The sequence below is a fragment of the Ambystoma mexicanum genome, chromosome 10 (genome assembly GCF_040938575.1).
Source record: "Ambystoma mexicanum isolate Mex_15411 chromosome 10, UKY_AmexF1_1, whole genome shotgun sequence".
Taxonomy (NCBI): Eukaryota; Metazoa; Chordata; class Amphibia; order Caudata; family Ambystomatidae; genus Ambystoma; species Ambystoma mexicanum.
In genome coordinates this window covers 843,042,368-843,065,647 of record NC_090932.1, presented here as the reverse complement: position 1 = coordinate 843,065,647, position 23,280 = coordinate 843,042,368, and the positions used below count along the sequence as shown (strand labels likewise).

General features: G+C 43.2%; 1 protein-coding gene across 1 annotated transcript in view; it reads left to right on the top strand.

The window, feature by feature from the left end:
• ZBBX (zinc finger B-box domain containing) overlaps positions 1–23,280 on the top strand; it is a 1,294,113-nt gene that overhangs the window by 920,521 nt on the left and 350,312 nt on the right. Inside the window, exon 14 of the mRNA XM_069618490.1 lies at positions 9,705–9,778. Within this exon, the coding sequence (XP_069474591.1) occupies positions 9,705–9,778 (74 nt within the window). The remainder of the gene's footprint in view (positions 1–9,704; positions 9,779–23,280) is intronic.

Below are 23,280 nucleotides of genomic sequence, written 5' to 3'. Positions count from 1 at the left end.
GCACTTGCATAAATCAACATTGGAAGAAGTAATTTAAAACGCACACTATAGGACCATGTATTTGAAAGAGCCAAGTGTTGGGCCAAAGACACCAGGCGACACAAAACCTGGGCTGCAGGGAAGAGAAGCAAGTCCACACTTGAGAACAGGCCCCATTCCCTCAATACTGAAACCCAATACTAGGCCTCTCTTGTCCACAGATTGGCAGAAACCTGGGGCTGTGCCATGGTCGTGGGGTGTAAAGTCAGGAAGGAAGGTTGTAAAGTTGCAGGAAGCCAGGACATATTGCCAGGTGCTACCCCGAATGACAGAAGGAAGAGCCTAGGGAGATTAAACTACTGAACCCAATGCTATTGACAACCCTTGAGGTGTTCCCGCCAGACTGGGGTGATGAACTCACTGACCCCCGAATATCTCACTGATCTTTTTACCAAAGAAGAGGAAGTGGGACAGGACTCAATCTCTTGAGCCGTTTACGCTACAGAGGACACCGGCTGGAAATTCCACCTACTGCTAACAGTCCTATGAATCTTAGTGAAAACCCTGTTAGACTCCTAGAGCAAGCAGACAGTCATTCAGGCTTACTTCATCACTCCCGAAAAGATTCACCCAGTATCCTTGTCCTAGATCATCTGGGTTCCCAAGGATGCACATCTCTATCCTCAGGCTTAAACATCCAGGTATTTCAGAAAAAATAACCATGGCACTGATAGTCATGCCTGGACACCCTGAAGAAATTCTTTTAGGAACAGATTTTCCTCTGTTCGACTATTGTCCCAGGGAACTACAAGGGCAGGGGAAGTTAGCCTATGTTTCACAATACTCTCAGGTAGCCAGCCATCTGTGGCCTGGGAACTAGGAAGAAAGAGTGGAGGAGTGCGACAGGGGGAGAGAACTGACCCTCTCAAGAGGGAATGGGGACCCCTCTGAGACTGGCATGGGAGGAATGCCACAGGGATTCCCAGAGCCATTCCTGCCCCATAGGCGGGGTGTGGCAGTTGAGAGGGCACCAGTTCCTGTTCCTTCTTAATGTGCTTGTATGAAATGAGCAGCACGGTTGATCACCCCATCCATACCTGCATTACCCAGTTCTGGCCAGTTTCTTTCTGTTTGTTCCATCGAACTAGAATGATGAGCACAACATCAATGAGGGCCTTTCTGCAGCCTGAGAGGTTTCAAGCAAGAGATCGACCTGGTCAGTGTCCAGACTGGGGTTATGTTTGCGGCCCAGTTATTTCTGAGTCTCCCGTGCCTAATGGCCTCTTGCATTCTCCTTTTCTCTCAATAGAGGCTTTGCATGAGAAAGCTCAGGTTCAGTTTGGACCAGCTGCCTAGGTCCCTGGGGGACAGGTTACCAGTGAATGCAGGCTTGGTGTGGAAGCGGAAAATGTCTTGGTGGGTGAGACATTTTCACTCCCAGTTTTTCAGGCACAAGTTTAGGGGAAGATGGTCACAGAGAGAGGCTCCATATCAATCTTTTAGAGCTGAGAGAGATCTGCCTGTACTTCAAGCCTTCCAACCACAGTTGAGTGAGAAGAAGAGGATGGTCCTAACAAACAACACTACCAAGAAGCATTAAATGAGCGAGAGCAGCGGAGTGGGCTACATAAATCTGTGCCGGGAGGCTAAAACCCTTTGGTTTTGGATGATTGTCAGGAATATGTCAGCCCAGACCTTATGTCTGGCTGGGGAGAAAAACGTGAGGGCGGGTGCTGTCAGCAGGATCAAATCATGTCCAGAAAGCGCTGGTTAACTATTGCTACATTACCAACACCCCATTCATAGGACAAATCTTGGAAAGGCTTGCATTGGAACAGATTGCAGACTAGAATCACACTCCCTTCTGCATGACCACCAGTGAGTGTTTAAGCAGTTCAGAGGCACTGTAATGGCAACACTCTTCATGAGGGATGACAGTCTCTGGGTACTTGACTACAACATCCCTGTTATTCTAGTGTTGTTGGACTGTTCCTCCACATTCAATACATCATTCATCACCTTCTACTGTCACACCTCAACCACACTTTCAGCCTAAAAGAATCTGTCTTTGGCTGGAACACAACTTTCCTGCACAACCACAAGTTCCAGGTTAAATCAGTCCCTGCCTCTCCAAGACCATTACCTACAACGTTGGGGTTCCTAAGTGTCCATTATCTCCTATTTACTGTTTAGTGCCTACCACAAACCACTTGCTGACCTCATCCTTCTGTTCTCTGCAACATTCTAGACTTATGCCAGCAACACCCAGATTGCTTTCAGGCTAAAGGTTGCATCTTCTCTCCAATGCATCAACTTCTGCCTTGCAACCATTAACGGATGGAGGATTGCCAATAACCTGTGTTTGAACTCCTCCCAGACTTATATCCTCTACATTAGCAATACCATTCCCCCGCCTCTCTTTACCTTATGCCAATTACCGTGACAGCATTTCATGTCATACATCCACTGTCTTAATCCTGAACATCCTGTTTGATGGGTGCTCATCCTTTGTTCTCCAGGTACATCAACTAGTCAAATTTCCAACTGCACATTTTGAGGCGAGTCTTACCACTCCTTGACATTCATTTGAGAACTGCAGATATCTCTGCCGTAGCCCTCTCCTCCCTTAACTATTGTAAGTCTCCTCTAGGCCTGCCCAAGAGCCTTTTAGCAACTGCAAACATCAATCCCAAGGCTCCTTGGCCAGATACCCAGAGACCACATCACCCCTGCCCTGGTCTCCATCCACTGACTCCCTGTGGATTCACTCATCACTTTCAAGACTTTGGGCGTCATTGCGAGTTTGGTGGTAATTCTGTTGTGGTGGTATGATGGTGTTAACCCCCATTTTCATAGTCCATAGGTAATTCTGATGATGTTTAAGCTTTTTGTCGAAAAGGGTGAGGATTTACCCCCAGCTTTTTGTGGGTGTTAAATCATCCACCATACCACCTAACTTGTAATGTGGCGGAATTACTACTGCATTACCGCCTTTTTTACCTAAATTGACGTACTTTAATGAGGCCCTTTGTGCCTTATATCACTGTGCCTATTGGAACACTGATATATTTCCCACCACAAGCCCTCAGAGTCTAGAATAAACTCCCTCTCCTCCCGCAGGAAATCAAGGAGCAATCAGTATTTCCCAAGGGGTGGAAAGGATGGGACTAGTGATGAATATGCTCAGAGCGGTGACAAAGAGCACAGTACTAGCTGAATTTGACTTATGGATATCCTTTGTTTATTATACCCTACACAACATAATTGGATCAATAATTATTTTTACCTTTGGAGTGCATCTTCAGATGAGTGTAAAATAAAGTATATAGTCCTCACCTTCACGTATTCTCTTTTAGCAGTTATGTATCACATCGGCTGAAGGGTCCAGATGAGGTAGATGACCTTTTTTGGGAATAAGAAGAAAATATTTGTTTCTGATGCAAATATTTCTTAATATAAATTGTGACAAGAATCAGAAGAATTCAAAGATTTAGTTAGACACTCCTTTTCTTTTTAGATAGGGGGCACACCACCGTACTGTAAGGCGAGCCTTCACCCAATACGGAAGTTGAGTGTTTTCACTAGGGAAGTGGAGAGTGACTGAAAGCACTCATCATCATTAAAATGATTCCTTCTAATTTGTGTTAAAATACAGAAGCAGAAAAACAGGAAAGCAGAGACAGTGAGCTGACAGAAAACCTGACTACAGGTGTTGACTGTTTGAACTTAGAGGTGGGGTTGGGGGGTGCTGTAGCCAAACTAGTGGAAGACTCCCAGGGAGGGATAGAAAAAGCATGAGCCTAGAGGGACAAGGAGCAGAAGGGACCCGATTTATGAGATTGAGGTCTGCAAACTTACACAAAATAGTTGGCTACCCACTCACCCTGACAAGATTTTCTATTTGAAACCCTGGATTGTGGGAAGTGCCACATCTTAACTCCCAAGTTGCTAATATCTCGGATCTGAGTGACCACGGACACCGGAGTGAGTGACTTCCTCTGAGCACTGACTGAAGGACCCTCAGTGAACCCAACCAACAGCAGACTTGCAAGACTAAGACCCGTAAGAAAAAGAATGGGAAAGGGGAGATATTGCCTTAACACCAGTGTTGACCTGTGCCATTGAGTAACCCAGGAAAGTGCACGTTCCAGACATTGCGGGGGGGCATCAGAGACTTTTTGTTTCTTTGTGCACTACCCTTTCTCTCAGGAGGAAAACCCAAGTCATGGATGTTGTTTTTCTTCGAGACTTTCTTTTTTCACTACATTAATTTCCTGGAAGTTAAACCAGAAGCCACCCGAGGCTGAAGAGGCCCTGTGAAATTTTAGTTATAAAGCAATTTTTAAATAGTTATCAACATGAAACTTCCTGTTCAGTTGCAGTTTCTGCCTTCCCTCTTTCTTTTTTGTCCCAACTTCTGTAACAGTTCGCAAATGTGTGTTGGCTGGTCTTTGGATCCTGGTTGGGATGGCACAACATGCACTTGTCATTTGAGAACTAACATACTGATGGTGTTCCCCTCTCCTTTTTGCCACAGTCTAGTGTTATAGTGTCGATCATGTTTCACATGGTCTCTGTAAATCTCTCGCTAATCACACAATTGCCAGGGTATTTTTTTTGTTACCATCCACTGATATTTGTAAGCATCATTTGCTTAAAATAAACTTCTTCAAATAAACAACTAAGCTTTGACAAAGTGCATAATGATTATTTTAATGAGTCACTAATATTAAGTCAATGGGCCTCATTACAGGTCTGGCAGTAACCCTGCCGGTGCTACCAGTGGGTTGCTGCTGGGCCCGTAAAATATTACTGGTGCCTGACTTCCTGGTGCCACCTGGAGATTACAACTCCTGTGGCCCGGGAAGTCAGGCGCCGCCAAAATGTAAGTCCCCATTCTGGGATTGGGGACACAGAAGCACCAGCACTGTTGCTAACAGTGCTGCCGCTTCTGTGAAGTGTTTGCCTACCGTGACCGCTGCGCCCGGCAGGGTCAGACCCATTGGGTGCAGCGGCCACAGCAGTCAAACACATAGTTTGCCGGTCTGGAAACAAGGGTGCCAGTGAGCTTACTGGCACCCTTGTTTCCGGACCGGCAAACTTATAATGAGGCCCAATGTATTGTCTTGCACTACCTTATTATCCCTATGTTCTCGTTGACAGAATTTGTGTTTGCAAACCATATTTATAAATACAATTGCCACAGAGAGATGTGGAGCAGCCAATCAGATGACCCTGAAATGCAGGCATTTACCAATGGTATTTTGAGCATGCCTTGTTCCTCGTCCAGTCTAGCTAAGCTGCAGCTGCTTCATAACAAAGACCCACAGGCAGCTCTGAGCCTCCGCAAATCGGACCACATTTCTGCATCTACAGTGAAGCCCCCATGTACTTGAACCATTGTATCACAAAGAAACAGCATTGTCGCTCACTCCACTCCTCTGACCAGCTCACCCTAGCTGTTCCATGGTTTAAACTAGCCAGAGCAGGAGGGGTTAGTTTCAGCACCATAGCCCCCGCCCTGTGGGACTCCTTACCTCCACACTTAAGAAATGAGCCCTACCCAGCATTCAAGCAACTGTTAAAAAGTTGGCTGTTCAATAAGTTTGACTAACACTCTAAGCATGAACTGTCTCCTACTTTGCCCGTACTACTTCCTACTAATGCAATGATCTGTAAAGTTTTTAATCTGTTATTGCCCCATACAAACCCTGTGATACCTGTGGTTCGGGCCGTTACACAAATGTTAAGATAAATACAAATAAAATAGTTATCTCTTTGGCTCGGTGCACCTCCATTTCTTGCCTCTACTATTAAGTACCTATCTGCCTCTCCTTCTACTTTTGCCACCCTCCATCTCCCATGACAAGCAGCTTGGTCTGCCTAATTTCCCGTACCTGAACTTCACTTCAATCAGGCTACATGTCCCATTGAGCTCTATAGCCATTCTTATTATGTTTGGTAGCAAGATGTCATTTCTTATGTAATAGGCCTGGTCCACTCTTTTTTTACCCCTCCTCGTGCCATCTCTCCCTCTCCCTCTCTCTCTATGCCATTCCCTCTCTGGGTTTCCGGATGAGCCCCCCTCACATCTTCCTTTGCACATATAAGCCCTGGAAGAGGCAAGCAACCATGGCATATCTCACACTGGTGCTAAAAGCCTTACAACCCCTGTGAGCAGCTTATACTGTCCATTAATGGCATTGAGGACCGGGAAGGCTCTGCAGGGACAGTAACATCTGAGAAAGACAGCACTGGACAGGCAGAAGGCTATAACACTCCCCTTCTAGTTTTGCAAGGGCAATACTTTTGACAGTATATGGGAGCTGAAAAATGTATTATAATAGTTATTGGCATCAGCCCTTGACAAATATTAAAGCACTATGTCAGTTTCTATCTCAACTTTTCGATTTCCCATCCGGTTTTAAAATCTGTAGCTAGTCTGTAAATATAAGATAATTTAATTGATATCCTAGTATTGCAAGGAATGGTTTTCGCACACTAAATATGTGGTCTGGTTTGACCCTGAAGCCATCCTGATGTAGATAAGTTCAGCCCTCGATCCACAACTGCTGGGATAAATTGGACCGTCTGCGATTTGGACCCAGTTTCAGGCAAACTCCTTTGAGGAACCATTGAAACAGTAGTACCTTGTTAATAGCGATAATCAACCATTCATGGGGCGGGCCTGGCGACTATGAAAATGTTCCTGCTCTGACCACTGCAAACTATTGCCCTATATCCAATAAATGTCTCTCCTGCAAGAATTTTACAAAGGTATTGTAAGCTTCACATATCTTTAAAAAGGTCTTGGATTAGGTTGACATGTTTGTCATTTTGTGATTAGCCTCAGAGCTGGTCATGGAATAGCATCTGACATAGTTTGTGTGGTAGATGATTTGCTGTTTGCCGCGGACACATGTTTTTATTCAATCCTTGGCATGCTCAACCCATCATCTGCCTTTGACACCATGTTTGGAGGGTTGTTAATTATTCTATTTTACCTATCAGGAATAGAGGTAACCATCCGACATGGATTTCCTCCTTCTTGCTAGCCAAGCACAACAGGTTAGAATACCATGCCTATGACCCTGTGTCTGTTTTCTATATGTTGCTTCTTGGATAAGACTCGTAAAAGGGGTTTTCAGGCAGCAGACCTCTCCTTTCTATTATTAAATACATATGGCAGGTTGACGCTCAATTTAATCAGGCCTGCAGGGTCAAAAGTATGTTGATAAATACTTTGATTGTACAGTGTGGCCAACCTGAGGAAGGAGGAGTTGGACTAAGTAGGGCCATTTTCAAGGGTGCATTTTCAAAATCAAACAAAAAATGCCTATCTAGCCCTACTGCTATGAGAGAAGTTCCCTGCCTAACAAAACTAAAAGTAAGGGTGGTCGTCAAGTCCAAAGAATATTTCTTAGTCTAACTCCTAATAGCTAACTGCCCTACCACTTAGGAAAACTTAACAAAAAGAAAGAGGTCGGCACAAAAGCCTCTGTCCTTGGCTTCTGCCTTGCCCAACACTTGGATTGCTTTGCTAAGAAGAAGGTTTGTCAAGTTCTGTATTTCTTTCCACAAAGTGAATCAATTCATTGCTGTTCTGTATGCCAGGTTTCACGTCTTTACATATATTCCATATGATTCCCTTTTTCTCAGGAAAGACAGGGTTTTCCTAACACAATTCCACCATTTCTCACTTGCTGCCTGACTGTGTCCTTGTCTTGTTTTTAAGCACTAGATCCCTACAGGTTGTCTCTCCTCCCAGTTCTGTTCACTATGTTTCATGTTATCAGGACTCTCCAAGATCCTCTGGCAGGCTTGCTTTACCAGGGCCTCGGTAGTGCATCCGCCCGTCCGGGTTTTCTGGGCTCTGTACCCCTTTTGGCTTCTCCTGGCTTGTATCTATCTCTCAGTTTGTCAGGGATCTCGAAAGCCCTCTGGCCTTTTGATAGGCTTGCTTTAGCAGGGCATTGGTGGGGCGTCTGCTGGATCAGGTTGTCCAGGCTCTCTAACGCTTGCGGCTTCTCCGACCTCTGGTATCACTGTTCGCCCCTCTCAATGGCATTACCTCTTTAGGAGCGTTTGCTTTCCTTACTCTGCCTGGTTCAGCAGTTGTTGCACTTCTTATGTGGAGACCCGGGATCTGACTTCTCTGCTGCGGTCTGGTCTCTGCATCAGTTAGTGGGGCTCAGGCCCACCGCGGCTTTTGTTTGGTCAAGCCACCAGAGGAGACGGTCGATTTACCATCTGCGTCTCTCTCCTGAACTTGGGTTCTTGATTGGTCAGGATGCCAGACTTCTGCCATCTTGTTGGCGATTCCTTCCCGCTCCACGCTACCGCTGGATCCGTTGTCTAGCGTGGCTCCGCCCCTCCAGGACATCCTCCCATCAGAGACTCAACTCTGCATAGGATTCTCTCTCCTCCATTCTACATTCCTCGTCGTTTTATGTATATTGTCACAAATAAAATTGGCTTGTCGCTGTTCTTTGACTGTGGATTCAGGCGCAATCCAGCATTACCTGAGGCCAAAGTGATTGACAAAATTTCACTATTTGGTGAGTCAAAAACAGAAATAACAACAGTTTTTCCGATTCTCAGGCAGACAATGTACTCTAGTCAATGCCCAGATTCGTCAGAACAGTTTTACTTCACATTCCAAGGCAGCCCAGAGGCTGGTCTGGAATCCCTGATAAATTGACTGACGTTTTGATTTGCACAAGTGTGAGGAACATGGACATTGTAAGATAACATTTGTTATCGTAATGCAACCTCTCCCTGTAACTCTGGTTCACATTATTGGCATCTATCTGGCAGCAGCCTTGACAGACGTGCAGACAGAGGTTTCCATAGGGGTTCAGGCTGGGTCTTTCTATTTCAGGATATTCAGAGGTTGGTGCCTTCTCCTGTCATCAACAGATCTAGAATAATGAATCATGCATTTTTGTTAATGTGACCAGACTCTGGGGATGTGCTCTACACAAAGCTGCTCAAATGATGTTGTGAAGTGCTTGAGACTTTAAGCATATTACCACATTGCACATCTACATTGGCTACCAATTGTTTTCCTATTGCAGAGTTTGTCTTTGAGGAATCTGCTGCATAAAAACATTATTTTATTATTACTATAATCAAAAGGTTGATACTGGATGTATTTTCGGTTGTTCTATTAACCATCAAGAAGCTGGATAGAAGACATGGATTTTACAGGCCATCTAAAGCAGGAACAACTTTAGCATATTGTGCTAGACCTTTTGATACTTCTATGACAACTCTTAAGAAGATGCAAGCTCATTGGTTTCTGTTGGGTAACAATGGTCAGCTTTGACATCATGAGGGACAGCTCCTCTGTGTGACCAGGATTGTGTGGGGTTGCCCTTTGATGTATCACACAAGGCTGTAAATAGTATCCTGCAAAGTTATGAAGGACATAAATACCAGCTTATTACCCAATGTATTGGTACTTAGTACTTGGTTTAATGACCTGAAAAGAGAGCTGAATGAAAAAAGATGTGTAGTCAATGTCAAAGGCAAGCAGTTAAACTTATAATCTATCATCGCGGAACGGAAAGCTAATTGCGCAAGATGATTCCTTTGCTCTTACTCTGTATTTTCTTGTGTGTGGACACAAAACAATGTTTTATGTCTAGCCATTTTATATTTAGTTTTGCAACGACTGATACACTTTTGAACTGTCTGTAATATATTCAAATTTTCTTAACTAGGCATATGAAGAGGACCTAGAAGAATGTAGCAGCTTTGTGGTACATGAAGACTCTAGTGATTCATGCACAGATAGGTAAATATATGTACCTGTTCTTTTAACTACTTTAAGTGATAACAACTGGATGTAACTAATTCTGTATGCACAAGATTATGACAAATCTGAAAGTAACTGGATGTAACCAATCTCCTCATGCACAAGTCTAAAATGTAACTGAACGTAACCATATTCTTAAGTACAAGCGCCCAGATGCCCAAGGGTTAGGTACGCTATATAAATGTAATCAATAAATAAATAAGCAACAAAACTTTGCTCTGAAAAAAGTAAAACATTATATAAATGCCACTGGTTACCCCAGACTCAAGTTATGGTCATTGTGTGGCAAGACATGAAATTGCGTTTTAAATTCTTGTAAATTTGGATCTACAAATAAGCTTCCTTCTAAACAGTTGACCACAATCTCAATTACACTTAACATTGTGAAGTGTCTACTGGAGTCTGAGTTTTCAGTTTGCGCACTTGTTAACAAAGCTTATTTCTTTCACTGTGTGTTTCTGCCCCATGTCTTATTAAATAGGAAATACATGTTTCTTTGAAAGTATGTTAAATCGAACCCCTTTAAAGCATATGGTGAAACATAGATTACACAAAACAAGGAAAATAATGTTTCATATCTTTCTCTGGTTATCCTACTACTGGGTGGTGCATTCCTTTCTTTAGTAAGCTATACTTCTCTGATGAGATCTAATGAAATCAGAGCAAGAACAAGATGCTGCTTTTATGCTGTTCAGGTGTACATGAAGGTTAATTTATTGATCCAGAAGTGCCAATACGTTTACCTTGGTTGGTAAATGTATATGCAATTTCCTGGCTTGAGAAAAATGGCGTTTAAATAATCCAGTGCTTAAAGACTTTGCCAGAATATGGAAATGTGAGCAGGAAAACCTCAATGTCAATGGACTACTCTCCTTTAGAAATTCCCTCACCTAATTCCTTAAATAAAAGGAATTTTTGCACAGAAAATTGTTTGGGTCATGTTCAAGATATTAGATTTGGTCTCAGGCTCTCCTTCATGTATACTTAGTAGTCATCAGAAGTAGGACCTCTACCCTCTATCCTGTATCCTTTTTTGTTAGGACTTTCACTTTGTCTCAGCAACTGTCACTGATTCAGGCCCAAGTACACCTGCACCCGTTTTTGTCAGTCAGCAATGTTATATCTGTAACAGAACCTCCATCCTTTAGCTTGGTCCTCATCCCATGTTGATGCTTGCACTGAGTCCTCGCAGAAGACTTTTCTGCAGACCCGTTCATTGACTACCAGGAAAGTCCTGCTTAAATCATTGAGGAGTAATAGGGAGTAAGGTCTGTATGGTACAGCACTTCTTCCTGACACAATTGGTCAAATGCTCATCTGTCTCCTGCTGTTTTCCATCGGAACAAAAGTGCTCAGTGAATCACTCACTGGGCTTTTTGGAGACGACTTATGTGTAGTAAACACTACTGCGTAAAAATCAAACCAATTGCTTCATTAGTTTAATTTTCATACAAACTATGAGGTTGTGTCCAAGTAATACTCTTCAACTGTTCATATATCTTTTTCAAGTGCTTATTTTATTTTGAAATGTTTTCTCATTATAGCAGAGACCCCAGCCAATGCATTTTGGACATACTGTCCATCCTCAGGGTGGGTTCTAAAATGTATAAACAGACAGTTGGTTATATTGACCCTCTATACAAATTTGGTAAATAATACACTGTGCCACAGCTATTACAAACTCATACCTGTATTAGCACTTTACTTTCTTTCAAAAGCATATACTTCTTTTATATTTCAAAATGGCTCAGACAGCACTCTAATTCACAGTGCCATTTCCACCAATAATGTGTCCCATGTAACACGGCAAATATCACTGTAACAATAAAGAAGAACTTCTTGTACATGTTGTCATTTGCATACCACCACCACTCTAATGATGCACATTTCTAATATGAGTTGTAATTACTGCTATCGTGCGGTAGGCTGGTGTGTCTAGAATCTTACCTCACTCCAAAGTGCGAAACGCACGTCTCTGTTTAGTGTTGCGCTGCAAGCGTGTGGTAAATTGCTGGCGTGTTCTTCAAAGTGGGTTCTATAGTTACTGCATGCCTGGCCTCAGACCTACGGATTTTGAATGATACGTCAGCACGTGTAACGTTATGACGTATCTGGATGTGTACCTTTGTAATACGATGCAAGCCTGCGCACCGATCATGATGTGTTTGCCGCATTCCCTAGGTAATACTACGCTGCACTGTTACGTTCTATTCCTCTCATGTTTAAGTAAAGATGGACAATACGGATACCTCGCCATCGTCCTCAACAAAAGATATAACAATTTGACCAAGCATTAACCTGCATTGTAATACACGTTATCCTGAACCACATCATAATTTCCAAACAACCATAACAAAATACAAACATCAGCTTTTGGGTTATGCGTTGATACATGAAATTAGTAGTTTGCAAATAAACCAAACCAAATAAAGAAAATAAAAAAGTACTTGTACTGAAATGTTCATCCTGTGTTGATAATAAGTCCATCCTTTCGTTCAGTATCACTGCTTTCTCTTGGTGGTTTCCTTGGTAAATCCTATATACAACCACATGTTCTCTTTCAGTCCACTCAGCGTATCATCTGGTGACAACATCTCTTTAAAATAGCAAAAAAAATGTTTGTCAGAAAGCATACTACTCTTAATATTCCTTCTGGTGGCTTACTTTGCGTTCTAAATATGGCTCCTTATGTGCACCTTAAATTACATATGTCATTATGAAATAAGTCTTTTAGCTTTCTTCTCCATAATGTATTAGTTCAATATATTCTTCTTTTTTCTGTTACAAAAAGCAATGTAGTCTTAATTCTTCATTTAGCCCGGCAGGGGCCACCGAATGCAGTCTATGAATCCAATAAGCTTCGCGTTGCTCCAATCTTGTGCTAATGCTCATGCGTAGATGTTTATTGTAGACCACTTCTAGTACTTGAAAGCGAATCTGTGCTATTTGATGTTTAAATAAATTGTGTCTAGCAACAGGTGAATTCCGATTGTTGGTCCTTATATTGGATTTATTTTCATTCCATCGTACTTTCACTTTCTGACTTGTTTGGCCAACATAGGTGAGTCTACACGGACATTTTATGGTGTAGATGCAATTTTGAGTATCAAAAGTAGCATAATCTTTAAGTTACATTTTTCACCAGTCTTTGAGTGCGTGAAGATGTTGCCTTTAATAATGTTATTGCAATTGCTGCACAAAAGGCAAGGGTATGTTCCTGAGTGCTTCCATGCTTGTTTTGCTGTTACCTGAGATTGTGTTTTGACTAACGGGTCCTTCATGTCTGTCTTCTCTTAAATGCAAACATTGGTTTCTCAGTGAACGGATTGTGAAGTCTTGTATCATTAGATAGCATAGGCCAATGCTTTAAAATAGTTTGCTTTATCCTGTTTGTTTAGGTGCTGTACTTGGTTATGAATACTAGAGGATTTTGGTATCCAGTCCTCTTTTCCTTAGGGTTCAACAAACTGTTGCGTTCCTGTGTATTTGCTTTCAATTTCGTTTTGTTTAGTTCTTCATCATGTTAACCTCTGAGTTTAAATTTGTCAATCATAGCTTCTGATTCAGTCTCCCAATTTTTGGTTGTGCTTATAATCCATTTTACTCGCAAAAGCTGACTGTATGGTAGGCTCTTGATAGTTGATGGTGGATGAAAACTTAGTCTGTGTAAAAGATGATTTCTGTCAGTAGGTTTGTGGTAAATGTTTGTAACCAGATTTGAAGCTGTTGGTGTAACTTGTACAGCTAAAAAATGTAGACCTGGGATACCAATTTCGAAAGTAAACTGAATTCTTGATTGAATACAATTGAGATATGACAAAAAGGAGGTAAGGTGTTCTTGTGTCCCGCTCCAGATCATAAAAATATCATTGCTGTATCTGCCCCAATGCTTAATGTATTTGTGCCATACCGGATGTTTACAGATGTGATCTTCTTCAAATTTAAGCATGAATACATTGCCGTATGCTGGCTCCATAGTTGCCCCCATTGCAGTTCCACTTATCTGAGAGTACAAAGTCTTTCCATTTTTAAAGTAAGAACTCTCCGCAATCATTTGTAATAACATTACTACGAATTCAGCTGATACTCCAATACTCTCTTCTCTTAATAGTATCCATTCCACTGCATGACGTCCCCAATCGTGTGGTATAGACGTGTATAAACTACACATGTCAATCGTAACTAAGATATCTTGTGATTCAATCTTGATTTGATGTATTCTATTCAAAAAATCTGTAGCATCCTTGATGTATGTAGGACATTTTTGAATAATTGGCTGTAAAATTCTATCAATGTAAGTGCCTAGTGGTTGTAATAATTCATTTGTTGCTGCAACTATGGGTCTGCCAGGAGGGTTGTGTAATTTTTATGGATCTTGGGAAGTAAATAGAAATGAGGCACATTTGGGCATTGCACTGTAAGAAAAGAATGAGTTGGGACAGAATGTAGGCCTTTCTGCAATGTTAGACTCTCAGAGGCACTTAACGTGCATTGGGATAAATTGATCACTAGGTTCTGCGGCTCGGGTATCTGTTCTGTGGGCCGACTGCTTCTGCTCTTTCATTTCCCAATCCTGGTTCTTTTCTTCTTTCTCTGGCTTTTTCTAAAAAAGGAAGGTGTCCTATAGCTGGAGGTGATGACTGCGTGGCCGGTTGTCTTGCTGAAGTCTCTGGTTGTTGTTCGGGTCTCTCTTCTGTGGGCTGCCTTGCTTGGCTATCTGAATCAGAACTTGTGCGGTCAGTTGAACTATGTCTCTGTGGTCGATTTGGGTTGTTATACTTAAGCATCCAGGTATACACCTCATCATTATGAGAGTCGTATGTGTCCCGCTTGAATTTCTTTATTTTTTTTGTTTCTAATTTGGTCTTATAGGTCTCCAATTTTAAATTATTATCTTCCAAAATATTTGCGATTTCCTCCTTACTGAAAATATCCACGGGGGACACTTGGATCTCCTCTATCTCGGTGTTGATCACAATCAATTGCTTTTATAATTCCTGTATTGTTAGCAAAATGAGATCTAAGGAACATTTGTTCAATATACTTTCCCACTTCTTTACGAAATCTTTATTGTCTTTGCAGAGTGTCGGTCGTAATGGCATGCGTAAACCCCTAGGTATGTGCTGTGCTCTATGATATTTAGTTAGTGTCACAGCATGCAATTTTCTGTTAATTTGCTTGCGTATCAAATACTCCAGTTGTTTGATTTTTTTTAGATGGTTCAGAAGGTTGTAATGTAACTCCAGAGGCGGCAATGAGGTTTAGAATGGCCTCTGCTTCTTCGGATGTAAAGCCCATTGTTTCTGCATGTTTATTTGTAATGTTAGAAATATCCTCAAATAGCATCTTTTTTGCGTGCCACCACCCTGGTTGTGTAACAAATAGGTGAGCAAACATGACATTTAAAGGGCGGGCACAGCTATTCTTTCTTTGTGGTTAAACTGTATCTCAGTTCATATTCCTTAGAAAGTTCAGGCGTCATCCAAAATAATGTGGCGTACAAGTCGTTGCAATCAAAACATCGGAACAAAAGTGCTCAGTGAATCTCTCACTGGGCTTTTTTGGAGACGCCTTATGTGTAGTAAACACTATGTTAGGGAGAATTCTTTGTTTAGGCAGAATTTCCTAACCTAGTGAGTCCCACAGCAGCTTTGCTGGATTTCTGGAGTTTGTTTTTTTTCTCCTGCCAAGAGTGAGTCTCTTTTTTTCACACTTCTGGACATGATTTGAGGGGCTCCTTTGACTGTTAATGTGTTCTATGGGCTATGGGGTCTTTTACTCCATAGGGTCTCATGTGTTTTCACTAAGTGTGTTACACAGCACCCTCAGTGCAGTGACACAGGGGTGTCATAGTGACACCCTACCATAGACTCCAAACCCTGGGACTGACTACTGTCTCCCAGGCCATGTAAAGTCACCATTGGCTTTACTAGTCCCAAATTATGAACATAAACCAGTACAAACCATGATATTGTGGATGTACTGGTCGGGGCAATTTGATTGCCCCGGGGTCTGTTAGTCGAGGGGGCACGTCTCCGTCCCCCCTGATCGAGTTTTGGCTGGTGGCAGTGGATACTACTTTTTATATTCGACCGCGAATATATCTCTATGTGATTTTCCCATTGTTCGAGGCTACCAAATTTAATTATTTAATTCTCATAGCCTCGAACATACCGCCGGTTTATTTATTTAATATTAATTCGCCGGTTGGTATTTTTTGCCAGGACTCGATTCTAAAATGGCGTTTGTGTTCTCTTCTGTGACTCCAACCCAAGTCGAGCCCTTTGTTCCACTTTTTGGCAGGCTTCTCCACAGAAGCCTCCAAAAGTGGTGCCACTCTGTCTGGGTACCACAGGGGGTGCTGGAGGGGGTTTAGGCACCCTGGACTTGGTAACTCAAGTCGCACTCTTGTGTGATTGGCCCAAATGGTGAGCCGGCCGGCTCACCACTTAGCATGTTTGATTGACAGCTAGGCTGAGTGAATGGGGGTGTGCTGCATAAAAGCAGGGCTTTTGGGACTGGAACTTCAGAAGTCACCACAGGACCTGAGAATCCGACGAGGGAGAAGCGGAGCCGACCTGCTACGGCGACACTACCGGTGGAGCCCTGCGGAACCGACTCACCACTTCCCGACGACAGAGAAGATCTCCCGGCTGGAGAGTCTTCTTCCCCTGACTGGTGGGCGCAACCAGTTTACCTTCTTTTCCTCGCATCCCAGGACGTCTTGTGGTCGAATTGCCCGTGCCAAGCACCCCGGCAACCGGATAGCCACTTACCACTGGACCACGAATAAAAGGACCGCTCCTTTTAACTGAGAACTCTGCGGCTGGTTTCTAACTCTGCAGCTGGTTTCTTCCCTGGCAGCGCAACAGACTCCTGTCTTCCTCCCCGATGAGATCCTCTCATCCCCCGGACGAAGCACCGACTTGCATCCGCTGCCAGGAACAACTGCCCCCACTGGAGTATTCTCACCACTTTAAGGTACCGTGCCCGCTAGGCCTGCCTTTCTAAAGATTGCTACAAGGTAATAATAATCCCTTAACCTTCTGGACTGGGCTGGCCGCCTTGACCATCTAACTGGTCCCTTTCTTTTGGTCCAACTCTTTCTGAAACCTTTTAGAGACGTTTGTGCACTTTTCAACCGTGTGACCTTGGACACATTTCGTTCTGATCCTCTTAAAGTGGATCCGGCTTTCTGAACTCTAACTTCACGGTTTGATTCTGCCTTCCTCTATTGCTGTGTTCTTGTGAAAGTGTTGGGATCTGTTTCAATTTATACTCTGCCTTTCTCTCCCTTTTAAACTGAATTATTAGAGTGCCATCTGCGTTAAGCGCTCACCTCTGTCTGAAAATAGGTGGGGCTTTACTTAAGACTTGTCTAATATTCTTTTAAGGGAGTGCATATCTTTGGGGACCGTGTTTTTGAACTGCTTAATATTAGTGCATGTGTGTTTTATTAGATGTGGTTTTAAATAAATAATTATATCTCTTTTACACCACGCTCTGGTCAGTGTTTGCTTGTTCTGCTGTGTTCTTTTGACCTATTGTGAATACTCTGTATACTGCCTAACTCTTGTTGAGGGAAGTCTGATTGCTCAGCCACAGCTACCAAGTGAATCTGTGTGGTACAGACTGCTACCAAGTGGGTTTACTGCCAAACACCTGTAGTCTTAAATCTTTTGCAGTGGACCCAGAGGGAACTGCACAAGTTTCTACCTAACACACTACTGCGTAAAACTCAAACCAGTTGTTTCATTAGTTTAATTTTAATACAACCTATGAGGTTGTGTCCAAGTAATACTCTTCAACTGTTCATATATCTTTTTCAAGTGCTTATTTTATTTTAAAATTCCTAAAGAATATCCGTTGCCACAGATGTTTCCTGTTTTTTTGCAGGTGTGTATGCTCTGTTTCTCCTATCAGAAATACATACAAGAAATATTGAGTGATCTTCCTTATGGTGAGAACCCTTAATTTAAGCATCTATGGACGTGGTTCTTTGTCAGTGAAAGTAGTATTTCATCATAGCAAATTACTCATTGTTTTCATAAGGGCTTTTTCAAAGTTGTATGTTCCTTTGACTCTATTTGAGACAACCAGTGATGCTTTTGAATTCACGGTTTGAGGTCTTAATAGAGAGCTCTAGCACTTGTGCAGCTGTGGTAGAAATTGGATAGTTGAATCACATCAGCTCATTAGCACTGAGGAAGCTTAAATTGAAAATAAAATATACCGCAAACCTCAGCTCCATTTCTAGAAAGCTAGTAGTCCAGATTGCTAAACACAAAACCACTGCCAAACAGAAAAAGCCACAGGGGGCTACACCTTCTTGCTTTAGTCCTACGTCCCATCTCCTTTCCTCCATACTGTATTGACGCCCCTCCCATGGGGATAGGACCGGAGCCTTTTGCATGGCAAAATGTGCACTTCCCGTTTGAATTCTAATTTGGGCATGTGTAGGCTCAGACGGGGGAGTAATTGCGCATTGCCAACTCCTCCCTCTGGCACCACAACTGAGTCTCTTTTTCCACACAATGGGTACAGACCCATGTACCATGTCATCTCTATTTTCTGATGTGCACTTCCTCTCTTTTCAATAAAATGCAGTTGACGCGTACCTTTTCCTTCCGTTTGTTACCCCGGCCTTTGGCTCCCCAGTTCCTCCGACTCAATGTTGGGTTCGACTGACTTTTCCGGGTGTACTTCTTGCAAGTCTACCTTTCTGGCCTTTGACCCTAAAACACTCTGCTCGGAGTGTATAGAGATTGAACAGTGGTGGGACTCTTGCAATGCCTTTGACACCTCAGCAATTAAGTCTATAAAGAACAGGCTTGCATGGTGGCAAGAGTTTTTTCAAGGTTATCACCCAAACATTCGAAGAAATATACGCACATACATTCTCAGACAGAAAATTAAGTTCCCATCTTTTTTTGTAAGGTACCTCAGTTGTTTATACTTCGATATGCACTAACCTGTAGCAAGCTTGAGCATCGATGAAAGGTTGCGTTCGTTTTGGAATTTGAAAGAATCCCAGCAAGTATCCAACCCCTGGAGCAAAACAGGAGGTTGTGTACTCACTGGGAAACCTTCCAGGGGAATAAAACACAGATGTCTGTTGAAGTAGATGAATCAGAGATTGAAGAAAATATCCGGTCAAAAGACCTGTTTCCAAGCTGGGACTGGAGGAATCAATCGGCCATCAAGATGGTGTATAGCGGCTCCCGGGATCCCAACAGGTAACACTGATGAAAGGTCTTGGAATGAGGAATGGAAGAAAGAGGGAAGTGTACAAAACAAGTTGAAGGACACATACACAGTGAATGAGTGAAACAGCGAGACAGTAGCTATTAAACAGGCTTCAGTGGGCTTCAGTGGAATGGTAGGTTAGAGAGTAAGGAACAGGGAATACAGAGCTAGCAAATGGGAAAACGCTCAGAGGAGAAAACAGGCTGCTAGGGCCAGCGACCCAAAGTGCTTAAAGAAAGCACTGGGAGAAGGGCGCCTGAAAAATAGATAGTGGAAAAAATTAGCACTGTGTAATTAAGGAAGCAAACTATACAATAGGCCTTATTATGAGTGGGCTGGTCCAGAAATAAAGTTGCCGGGAACCGACTCACTCCGTGTTTGCTGGTAGAGGCTCTGAACTACCAGCAGGCCTGACCTGCCGGGAGTTCAGGCCCCTACCGGCATGTTTTTTACTGAAGCACTGACACCGTTAGTAACAGTGCCGGTGCTTCAGGGTTCCCATTCCCATGAGGTCCTGTGGAACTCCATGGGAATGGGAACTTACCATACCGCCGCCACTTGTCATATCGCGGTAGCACCGAGATGTTAACCGGCGGTAACAGTAATAAGGGGTTGGCGGTAACCCGCCGGAAGTACCAACGGGTTACTGTCAACCCTGTAATGAGGGCCAATATCTAGGAAGCCATTGGGCTATGGAAGAATAGTCACATTTAGGTTTAAATAAATTCACACTTTTAAGCGTTGGTGCTAATTTTATTTAATTTTATTTGGATTCATTTATAGAGCGTGCAGCAGCCCTAGGGCATTGTGGCACTGTTACAGAAATCTTAAACATAGGTTACATGGCGTATACGTACAGTTGCAATTGACATGAAGTAGTACACAATAGTCTTATTTGAACAGCCATGTTTTGAGTGCTTGTGGAAGGCCCCATGGGAGTAGTGAGCTCTGAGCGAGGGGGCAGTGAGTTCCATTGCTTGGCCGCTATATAAGGGAAGCTTGCCTGTCCTGCTTTGGCACATTTGACTTTGAGGAGCAGTAGTCTGCAGGTGTACATGTTCTAGTGGGCTTGGAGGAGTGGGCTCTATTTATTTTCTGGGAGAGGTAAGGCGGGGCTAAATTAGCGAGGCACTGGTGAGTGATGGCTAATGTTTTGAACAGGACCTTCTCTCTGATGGGCAGCCAGTGGACTTCTATTCTTGCTGTCGTGATGTGTTCCCTTTTTGGGATGCTGAGAGCTGCCCGGAGTGGATTATTTTGGATGACCCCTTGGGTCTTAATAGCAGGAGAGACCGGGATTTGTATGTTCTCTATCAGGAATGGGGAATATTGTCTGTTGAGTTTTTTTAATGTCTCCGGGGGCCCTATTAGCAGGATTTAATTCTTGTCCCTGTTGAGGCATAGACCGTCTGCCGCCATCCAGGTCTGGATGATAGAGTAGGCTGCGTTGAAGGCCTTAGAGTCTTCTTCGGAGAAGCCTGTGAGGGACGTGGTTGTCATTACAGTAGTTGATATAGGCTAGGCCGCTGGAATCCGGGATGTCAAGTAGCAGTATGGTGAAGACATTATATAGTGTAGAAGAGATGCAGGAGACCGGTGGGATTCTGCGTGGAATAGGGGAGCGCTCGCATACTCTGCAAACACTCTTTGTCTGCCTTCTAGGAATGAGGCGATCGAAGTTGTTGCCTCATGCAAGATGTGGGCCGATGTGATGGCAGAGTAATTTGTGATAACACTAATACCACACTATCACGGTCTATAGAAAGATACTTTTGCTAAACATATTTTATATGTATGCTCAGTACATCATATACACATATCAACAACGTTTCTGTATCTCAGTGTGCCGTTCCTAACGTCAGGTATTGCACCACTTACAAATAACCAGGAGGAAAAGGATAAAGATACCCTTATGCAAGTTGATACAGTCACAATTCAACAATTTAAAAATCAGTCCCAAGTGTTTAAGTAATAACTGAACAGATGGGCATTTTACATTAGATAATGCCCAATACTAGAATTTTCTAGAGCTATATCTGCACGACATTGTGTAATGCTTTATTGACCAATGTGGTGCCAGCTACTAGAAAAGTCTAACAACTTGTACTGATAACACACAACACATCTAGGGCACCTTAACTCTAAGGTCCTTTTACAACATCTAAAAATACACAGACAACATTCTATAGGAGACCTGGTATGTAGCACAAATCTGATTGAATTTGTTCAGTCTATGCCAAATTGTTTAGCACATAGATCATAAAAGTGCATGAGACCAGCTCATGCTGTATCAAGGTCGACCGGTTTCATAACCATAGATTGATCAGGTCATCTTAGTCAGGACGTTATTCATGACAGGGGGGGTGTTGACTCCCTTTATGGTAAACTACTTGCTCCCATGGGTGTGTTTTCTTGCTCCTAAAGTGAAGTGACAGAAAAAACAGAAAAAAACAGAAAAATGGGGTGGATCACTATTGGGCCCCTTACTGTGCAATGCTAGTGTTTGCTACTATGCATCAATTGCTTGGAAAATGTGTATCTAGATTGCTCCAAAGAGTATCAAATATCACACGGCTATACAACTAGTTGAAAACTATTTTGTTTTCAAACAGATGCCTTTTTTGTCATATAAAAGAAAAGGGAGAGGGGAAGGGGTTGTGCTCAGGGGTGCTCGTATTGTTCCATCCCTAGCAAAATCGCATGTGCCTGGTAATGAACCGGATAACCCTTTTGTGCATATAAGGTGCGAGGAATGCCTTACTGCCCTATATTGGTACAGGTGCAGTCACACGATGCCCGGGATAGTCAAAGGGCTGCAAGCTCCTATTTAGCTACAGTCAAAACAGAGGAGAGAAAGGCAATGAATCGATGGTGCCTGCGTGTCGCAAAATGCACTTCAACAGCTTTGAAAACAGATCCTAAAGAACAGATATTACTCTGTATGATGTATGAATCCTAAGGTATCTAAGATTATAATAATAAACAAACAAAAACAAAAAATCTAGTGCTTTGACGAGAGCCTTGACTTGTACGTCTTCAGGATCATTAAGACCTAGGTTGAGGTCACCTAAAAGGATGATTTTGGAAAAATTCTTGAGATTGTCATTAAGGCGATAGAGGATATTTTCCTGGAAAGTGAATAAGGGGCCAAGGGGTTGGTAGATAATGCAGTGTGTGATAGTTCAGGTGAGAGATATGGCTGGCTTGAGTGTCAGGATGTTCTCATTTGCTTAAACGGAGGAGTTGATTTTTCTGAAGGGCAGAGACTCTTTAGCTACAAGTACTACCCCTCCTCCTCTGGCATTGGGGCGGTCTTGTCGATAGATTGTGTAGCCTGTGTGGAGAGCTAGCGATAAGGCATGGCCGGAGGCCTCCTGGAGCCAGGTTTCTGAGATGGCTAGGACATCCATGTTGTGGGAAGTGACCAGGTGATTGTTGTCCAGGGCATGTGCTGGAAGCGAGCATGCATTGGTGAGGGCATCATTTAAGGGGAGGAGGGGGGCGTGGCGAGCCTCTGGTTCTTGTGTTCAGATAGACTGGAGTGTACAACAGCTTGGGCAGTAGATGCAGGTGAAACAGCAATATTTGGTGCAGTATACTGAGCGGTAGATACAGGTGAAACAGCAAGATTTGGCACCGCACACTGGGCGGTGGGTGTGGGTGAAACTGCAACATTTGGGACAGCACACTAGGTGGTAGATATAGGTGAAACAGCAACATTTTGCACAGGATATTGAGCGGTGGAAGCATGTATAACAGTAGTTGTGTTAAGTTTAGAGGCAGAAGGCTAGAGATGTACATTAGCAAGCATACAACTGACACCCTGTGTGGAATGAAGTAAGGCATTGTCAACAACGTGCTGGCTGGTGCTTGGCGTGATGGCTGGGTAGATCGAGTATGTGGCGAGCGTCTTAGAGTTTTGGGTGTTCTGGTTCCTTGTATCAGTTTTGCAATTTGGCTTTGCCGCAGAAGAGTCGGATCCTCAAGGGCTGCTGCGTTCATTAGTGAGGGGTTGTGGCTGTGTAGGCTTTGGCGCTGGGAGGGACATCCTCTTCAGGGTAGGGTGACCCCTGGAATGATTGGGCCAAATGTGGGGTGCTGTTGAAAGGCTCAAGATGGCAGGTTGTGGGCCTGTTGAAGGTGGGGGCAGGGTGAGCAGACTAAATAGGAGGTTTCTTTTTTCAGATGTCTGTGGACGGGAGGGGTGGATCGATGGCTGGTTTCTGGACCGCAGT